The sequence below is a fragment of the Protomyctophum bolini genome (assembly GCF_963924005.1).
Source record: "Protomyctophum bolini genome assembly, chromosome: 2".
NCBI lineage: Eukaryota > Metazoa > Chordata > Actinopteri > Myctophiformes > Myctophidae > Protomyctophum > Protomyctophum bolini.
Genome location: NC_137863.1, coordinates 29,391,402 through 29,400,671, shown reverse-complemented (window position 1 = coordinate 29,400,671; position 9,270 = coordinate 29,391,402). Strand labels below are relative to the sequence as shown.

Below are 9,270 nucleotides of genomic sequence, written 5' to 3'. Positions count from 1 at the left end.
TATTCAATTGAATTTTAATCATGAAAATAGTCAATCTACAAGCTCATACATTTTTGAACAACAAATTATCAGGATTAAGTGATCATCATAGTCAAATAAAAATAAATCTATAATTTAGCTTCATTGATGTTTAACAAGTTTTGATATTTCGGTGAGTTGTCCAAAATATTACTCATGTAATTTGATGATTTAAAAATAGACATTAATGATGGCTTTATGTCATGTATTGAAATTACATGTTATTGGGCCAATCGCCACCTGTGGTGTGCGTGCGTATGTGTGTGCGTGCGGGTGTACAGTATGTGTGTGCATGGCTGCCTGCCTGTGTAATTCTTAAGGGACATCGTGCAGAGCTACAGTATACTTTAATCTCAGTGTAGAGAGAGAGCTTTTGATAGGAATGTTTGGGAAGAGCAGTGCAGAGATACTTTTACATAATCTAATATAAATATCTAGGCTAATCAAAACCTCCTCAAGACTGGCTTCCCTTCAAGAATTACTCTGTATCTACAACAGCAGAATTACTACATTATGATAAAAAAGCAACTAACATCCCGTGGAGTAGAACCAGAGCTCTTTGGTTTTTAAATGTGCATGGTTATATTTGCTCCGGTAAGCTTATTTTCTTAAGCATGTTGATATTTGCTGTATCAATTGTTTCGTTTTATTTGTATTATTTATTGTGGCTCATGATAGTATTGCTAGGGCTAATTAATACTGAATCTGATTCAGTCAAGCCTAGTGTTTATATTGTAATGATTTAATCACATAATCAATATTCAATAGTAATTGATTTATGGCTTTAAAAATACTAGTTGAAGAGGAACTGTGTAGTTTCTTTTCAAATGTCGATTATGTAGTAAGTGAACACATTTTCTGCAGGAAAATATCAATAGCATGTGTGTGTGTGTGTGTGTATATATATATATATATATATATAGAGAGAGAGAGAGAGAGAGAGAGAGAGAGAGAGAGAGAGAGAGAGAGAGAAAGATTTCTCTCTCTGAAAAAAGATAAAAGCAATTCTGTAATTACTCAGAAAGTTGTGTCACCCTGTGTTGCTGTGACCACCCTATAGTGCACAACAGGCAGCTCTGTTTGCTGTCTTCCCATCTTTAAAATATTCATGTTATGTATTTTAAAATCAATGATAAGATTAAACAGCCTTGAATTTAATGAAGCATGAGAGACTCTGTAAGGCGTGGCTATATTTGCAGTTGGTGTTGACATTCATGTAATATTTAATACTATCACAGTAGGTATTATTTGATAGATAATTACAGAGTTGATACATAATACCAGTGCATTCTAGCATTTAATTAATTTTGAGGTTGAAAGGCTATAGCTGATGCATTTTTGTTTAGCAAATGAGAAAGTGCCTTTATACAGAATTATCTCAAGAACTAGATGTTGCATAATATTCTGCAAAAATAATATAATATCGGCAGCTATTGCTATTATGTTTGTTTGTTTGTTTATTTTATTTATACATCATATATCATTTTGAAAATGTCAAAGATGAGAAATTCATGCTTCAAGCTGAGATGTAACAATTAAATGTCTCTGTAGGCCTATAGCTTATACTAGCCCATTATAACATTATGTTATTTCACAGATTTTTGCCATCTGTGCTTTTGCAACATGTGGAGGATACTATGGACACCTGCGGGTTAAAGTGGACTGTGCAGATAGAAGGCAGAGCAACCTCAGCATCAACATTGACTTTGTCTATCCTTTCAGGTGTAGTATGTGTTTTACTCTCAAATGGATTCTCTGCATGTAGGCCTATTGGAAAGAAATTGTCATCTTCCTTTCTTATTAACCAGTTACCAATTAAGGATCTGTTCCATTCTGGTCAAACAGAGTCAGGGTGCTGATATTGTGCATGTTGGCTCTCTGGAAACGCTCTACACCAGTGCAGGGTCTCAAAGTGTGGTCCAGCTACCCTCATGGTTCCTTGAGAGGGTTCCAAAAGTTGTGTTGGGTTCCCTAGTTGAACAGTTACAAATGTGGTAAAAATGCATTGTATAAAGGAGCTCAACTCCCTCCCAGCACAAGTTCAAAGCAAACTTAAAATAATTCCTTTCGTTAACATACAAGTAAACATAGTTTAACTCCTTGAACACCTTTTAGAATCCCCTGACCCTTCTGTGTAAATATACCTTATGATTATACTGAGCTTTATTTCGATATGCTTTGTAGTAGCCTATAGTAGTAACTAGTAACACTATATTTCCATTGTAGTCTTTTGAATGTAAATATTTGTGTAGTACTAGTGTAAAGCCCAAACCACACCAAAGGGTCGCCATGCAACTCCTTGCAACCAAACAGTTGCGAGTAGATGCGTGTAGACGCATGTAGTTGCAAGCAACCATTGACATTCCAACTAATTTAATCACTTGGGTCAGGAGTCAGGACATACAGTATCATACCGTCTCAACCCTTTGGTGTGGTTTGGTATTATTTTTATGGTTTTATGATGGGAACCACATGCACACACTACTTTCGTGGCCTATTTCTCAAATTCACCTTGGAGGGTTGTGTGACTGAGTAGATTTAGAACATTAGAATTTAATTAGTTGAGTTTCTTTTGCATGTTAATGCAAAAGAGAAGAGTACCATGTATATTGTATAATGTTTTATTTCTGTATGTGCTCCCAGTACAACAGCTGCAGTCTGCAAGTGTCATTATTACTGGCTATTCAAGGCTGATCTTGACACTGACACTTATAGTAGATGTCAGTCAGTGACAATTTGCCTACCGACTGACATTCCCTTATCGTGACATGCATAATTATTTTCTTGACAAGATTTAACTTTATACATTTTTTCCTGTCTTGTAGATTACAACAAGTGCATTTCAAAGCCCCCTTGTGTGAGAAGAACAGACAGGAGGTCTTCTTCCTGCAGGGAGATTTCTCCTCAGCAGCTCAGTGTTTTGTGACAGTGGGTGTGTTTGCCTTCCTTTACTCCCTGCTGGCAACGATTGTGTATATCTTCTACCAGAACAAGTACCGAGAGAACAACAGAGGCCCATTCGTGGTCAGTGAGTTCACATCTTTAAATATCAGTTATGAATAGATTCCAAATACAGTATTGGTGTATTACTACTCAGTGAATCGGTTTAAATGGAATTGTTCTTTGTGTAGAATATTCTAATTATGGTATCCAATATCAGACTCTCTCTTCATAATGCTCCTTACTGTCTTCTCCCACAGGATTTTGTTGTTACAGTGATATTCTCATTAATGTGGCTGGTTAGTTCTTGTACATGGGCCAAAGCTCTCTCTGATGTTAAGGATGCCACAGACCCTACCAAGGTCCTTCTGCTCATCACGGCTTGCAGAGCTTATGAAAATATATGCACGGCTACCCAGGAGCCTCTCTGGACATGCCTTAATTCATCTGTGGTAGGTATTCAGGAGCCAAATGCAACATGTTGGCCTGCACTGATTTAAACAACTTACGGTACTATTTATTTTGTTTTACTCCAAGAAATACAATTTATCTCTGCCCTTTTCCATCTCTAGGTTTTTGGTTTCATTAACCTAATCCTATGGGGGGGCAATATTTGGTTTGTCTTCAAGGAGACAGACTGGTACAAAACTGGCAATCGATATCCAACCAGGAGTGCTTCAGGCAAAAGTGGAATGAGGAAGCGGCTTTACAGCGAGAGCAGCTTCGACCAACAAGGTGAAAGTTTTGATCAACAGACCTACCGACAGCAGAGCATCACTGAGTCAGAGGGGCATTTAGGTAGCTTCAATCAGTCCCTGGGAAGCTTTACCTTACCCCACACACAGCTAGGCACACCAATCATATATGGCCAGGAGAATAGGACTACCTCGAAGGGGACAATGATATTTGTCAAGGAGATTTAGATCTCAGCTTATTCTTATTCATGTATAGTTAGTTGCTGCGAGAGTGAGGTCTAGCAAACACTAACTCGGGATTCTTGGATCGCTGCCCTCCACAATTTCCTATCCAACATCAGGTTCTTGAGCTCTGCAGTGTTGTCAGCCAACGCTTCTTTCCCTTCCTGGCTTTGCCCTGGGTTGGCTCCCATAGGATCAATTTACTTGCCTCAAGTTCTGCGTGACTGATGCAGTGCCCTGCCAGCCTCATCCTTCTCTCTCTGACTTTGTCCGGGACCGGTGGTAGGTCCCCATAGAGGTCCACATTTCTGATGCGGTCCGTCCATGTGACACCTAGTGCCATTCATAGCATTCTTGTGTAGACTCCATCCAGGGCTTTTCCTGTTGTACTGTGAGGGTCCATGTCTCGGCCCCATACAGCAGACTCCATAATAGCTATGAACATGTTAGTATAATAATACATATACAGTACATTTTCACATCAAAGGATACAACATGATTATTCTCAATAAAATATATTGATTTTCCTCTGCCAGTCCTTGAGGCCTATAGGCCAGGACGCAGAGATTATGTTTGTCTGTGAGTGTGTTTGTGAGTTTGTGTACAGACTTCACTCAAATCGCTATATCAGTGTCATGTGATAAACATGACACTGATATAGCTACTGTATCATTCAGGTTTTTGAGGGCCTCCTATGCCCAACTTTGTGTGTTTGTGTGTACCCAATAGTGATGATTTGATTGGCTGAGCAATGTACGTATTGAGGGAAAAAAATCACACCCGTGTGAAGTGAGGGGCATTCTTATCAGATTCATCATACATCATCACGCATCATCTCATTCCAGTCAATCACAAGTTGCGTCACAAGTGTTACGCAATGTTTGTGTTTACATGAACACAAATTGCAAAAATGTAGTGTTTAGTGTTCTATTGGGTTAAATGCAATTTTGCATTTAATGTTTATGTAGGACAAAGTTTGCGCACACACATCAAAAACTAGACACAAGAGCACCCTTCACTTCACACGATTGGCTGCTTCCAAAGCTTCCAAATTCACCCTCTGATCTATCCAAATCAATCACACATTGAGAAGCCAAAATCACACTCCCACTCATAGGGGCTGCCACAAATATTACAAATGTTTGCTGCAAAAACATGTTTTTCATGGGTCTGCTGTATGGTGGGAGAAAGGCTCCTTATTAACCATCTACTGTACTTTACACTGATGATCTTGTCATCATGTCTCCCTATTCTGGGATGATGATGATGTTCAGTGACAGTAGGCCTACTGTATATTGTATGCGCAAACCAACATGTCATGTACATTTTGTGTACTGAATATTTCTCCTTTTTTAAGCCTATTGTACACCACTTGTGGTGCAGCTATACATTAAAGTTAGATGCAGAGCCTTCTATAGGGTAAAGTGAATGGCAAATTGATTGGCAAATCGAGTGTCAAATTGAGTGGCATACTGTACATGTATGGGCTGTCAAGGCCAGAAACTAGTTTTTTGCCACTCAGTAGGAATGCATAACGTCCGGGTATGATGGCGTAAAATTGACAGTACATGTCTATTTGCTCAGACAATGATGCAAAATTCTCCATTCATTGTCAATGGGAATTTAATGTTTGTGTAGGACGAAGTTTATGAACATACACTAAAAGCTGGATATAGGAGGGACTAGCTCCCCTCAAAAAATAAAAGAAAAAACTTGCCTACTATGGCATTGGGAGCATATTCCAATAAGCCAATATGAGCTTGTCAATGAATTTACTATCCATGGCCAGTTAACAATCATGAAACATATTCTGAGCTTGAAAGGAAATAAGATTAAGAGTAATAGTGGTGTAGTTGTGCGTGCGTGCGTGCGTGCGTGTGTGAGTGCGTGCATGTTTTTCAGTTGTAGTCATTATGCAATGTATTGTTGTTTGTTGGTTTTGCTAATAGTGTGTCTGAATAATTAGTTACATAGTTTTCCTATACATATATTTACATATATAAATATAATTATTTTATTATGGCAGTGTGGTGTTATAACAGATGCCATTCTGTGGCTATAGCTCTGTGTTATATATGCTTTTATTTTTCAAATAGATTTAGGAAATATATGTATAATATATAATTGATATTGTTTCACGTTGTCCTTCAGTAGGCATAATTGTATTAATAATGTATTAATATTTGTAATAAATTAATACATTTTAGCTCGTATACCTGTGTCAGCCCTCTGTGTGTGTTAATGTACTGTATGCACCTATGTTGAAAGCCAAATATCAACCAAATATCAACCAAGGTACTATTGGGCTATTGTTTATCCTTTCCTTAGATGCAGATATTGATTTTCAAAAAGAAAATATTGTATGGCAAATATTATATTGACGTTTTCAGTATTGATACATCCATCCCTACCTAGCAGTAAGACAAATAAGATTTGACTGTGATGAGGGGAGACATTTCAAGTGCTCTATAAGTCTAGCCTGGTAAACAATTCCTGTCGCCAGGAATTTACATTATCATGTGTCTTCTGCCCCGGTCTGGCCCCAAGCACTGGGTGGGCGTTTTGCAGAAACCAAACGGCCAAGCAGCGTCTGTGCTCAGGGCCCTGTGATTGACAGACACTGATTGGCTCTGGACGCATGATAATGTGAATTCACGTGACAGGGATGGTTTACCAGGCAGTAGCGGCTCTAGGTGATGTTGGTTGGAGGGGCTGCCTAAGAAATCTTATGCTACGGGCCAATATACGATAGTATATGCTGATTGATTTATTAACAGTTTGCAGAATTACAGTACAACTCAATACAAAAACATGCTATCCATTGTTCACCCTATACTACAGCATGTTCACAGAATACTGGTCTCTACAGCAACAACAGCATCAGCATCACATTCCACAACAACCCAGTACCCATGCAGTGCTACTCAGAAAATCTATTACACTATGCTACCCAACTAGTAGCCCTGGACCAGGGCTACCCAACTAGTTCAACCTGCAGCAATAGCATCATATTCCAGATATCAAAGTACAGCAATGACACTACTACAGGCCTATACTTTGTTACAGCAAATGCTCCACAACAACAGAAGTGCATGCCCACAACAAACACTCCACTGAACATTGTTTGTATTTGTATGTACAGATAGCTGCTCTTATACTGTCATTAATAATAACAGTACACATGCACGCACGCACACACACACACACACACACACACGCACGCGTTGCGCGCGCGCGTCGGTGCCGTTTCGAAACAAGCAACTTGCAAGGCACACACATGCACGCTCGTGTGCACGGCTCCGAAACAACACTAACACAGCCTCTCTCTCTCTCTCTTCCCAACTCAATGAGAGCTCCAGCCACTTTCAATGTGATTAAACCAGCGATTATGTTTCTTAACTTTGTGAGATGAATGAAGCAGACCACTCTACCTTTCTGTGGGTCCGGTGTGCGGTCAGCTGTCTGCCCCAAGCAAGAATTTCAAACTCACAAAACGTATTCTTCGTATCCTTTCCTTTTGTTATATGATCCAAAATGGACGATATGCTCCCAGTCTCTTAACTTCATTTTCCCCTCCACGGACACGGGACAAAACGGATTATAAAGTAAATAATAAACTTATTTCATTTAAAATACTTCCGCTTCAGTTTCACATCATAAACAACCACACACGAGCACTGGCAGGTGCTGTGATTGGTCAATAGCCAATGACCTCACGGTCTGAGGCGGGCATTAGGGCTGAGCACAGCCCTCTATTGGCTCTGGGGCTGACTCGGCTGAGAGATTTTAGCCCCAATGGCAAGTAAACCAAGCAGGCGTGTCTTGGCAGCTGTCAATCATTCAACGCAATGAAAGCCAATGGAAGCATTTTGGGCTGTAAAAAATCAGCCAATTTTGACCTATTTTGTGTTTTTCTTGTATCTATTTGATGCTGTTGCTGCTTTAGATTATACCAGAATATAAAAGTATCTATTCTAAAACATTTTAATAATAATTTCTCATCTTTACTCCATAAGATAGGGGGGGCTCAGCCCCCCTTGCCCATACATACGAGCCATCCCTGGAGGCTAGTATAAGTCCATGTAGAAAGGAATTGTGGGCCTGTTTGACTGGTGCTCTCAGAATCAGGGAGAAATTCAAGAGGTTTATAGCATGGTGCATCTTCAGACCATTGAACCGTTAGTCAGCTAATCACCCACTGAGCCTGATAGGATTACAGGTAGTCTAACTACTGTATTAGTGGCTCTTGTGTTTGGACTTTGGGCCAATGATTTAATCTGTTTAGGGACTCAATAGTTTTATCCCTCCTAAGACTGTTAATTTCTGTCTGGCAAGGTTTAAGAGAAATCACAATTACAAAAGTAAGCATCCATCAATTGAAAGTGCTGATCTGAATGCATTATGGATGGTTCAAGGCCCAGATCATCAAGACCTGCCTGCGCTGATGTCTTGGTGCGAATCAAGCGAGAGAGCTCTCCCTGGAGGAAAATAAAACCTGTGCGAACTGAGCCGTGCTCAACAACACAGCTGGCTGGCTGCAGTTGTAATGCTCAGTGTGAATGGTCCTTTAAGGCTGCTCGACAGTGCACTTTAGGTCACCCAGCTGTATTGCAGCTGTTCGTACCCCAAACATACACAGACAGACAGACGGGCGGACGGACGAGGCATGAGTTATGCCTGTTAATGTGCTCGTTATCGCTGCTTGAAAAAAAAAATATATATATGTACAAACTTTGTACTGCGATTTCAATGGTATATTGTGTGTAGGACATTTCACACAAATTCCTCAAAAATCCATGCAGAAAATCAGGTTTAAGCATTTTTAAAACAGACAAATACAATAAGGGACCAATCAGTCCCTTGGGGCTTTGTCCCTTAAATATAGCTGCAAGCAGCAATAGGACGGGACCAAGCAGAAAAGCAATAGGCCTAAGCAACTACACATTTTGTGCATCAAGCTATTAAAATATTAGTAGTAATTGTACTGTTGATGCCAACCATGTTAGATGTGTCCACGCTGTGAATTGGTTGAGTCAGTGCTGGAACACAAAGCCCCAGTTATGCTATGATCTGTGTACTTTTCTTGATATCAAAAACAGTAATCAATGAACTATATCAAGTGAAAGCGTGAGTCCTTTTTACGACACGTAACACGTGGGAGTCTATCCCCGTAAAAATGTGTTACGACTATAGAGCTGGAGCAGAGTGCCACACCTACAGTACCATCAGTTACAACTTACCAGGACTTCCGCACGACTTGCCACACCCAAGCCGTGCTACTCATTTGCTGAGTTGGCAGTACCCAGATTCAAACCCATGAATTTGTGGTTCAAAGGCGTGAGGTTTGTCTCTAGGTAAGCTCAAATTGCCTTAGTATATTACCATATATTGCCAT

At 39.8% G+C, this 9,270-nt stretch overlaps 1 protein-coding gene across 1 annotated transcript; it reads left to right on the top strand.

Moving 5' to 3' along the window:
- Nucleotides 1–588: 588 nt before the first annotated feature.
- Nucleotides 589–3,881, top strand: synprb (synaptoporin b; the record flags this gene model as incomplete). Its single annotated transcript, XM_080790326.1, has 5 exons — nucleotides 589–612; nucleotides 1,616–1,740; nucleotides 2,844–3,042; nucleotides 3,219–3,410; nucleotides 3,531–3,881. 5 exons carry the CDS (start codon nucleotides 589–591, stop codon nucleotides 3,879–3,881), a joined length of 891 nt encoding a protein of 296 aa, XP_080646452.1.
- Nucleotides 3,882–9,270: the final 5,389 nt, after the last annotated feature.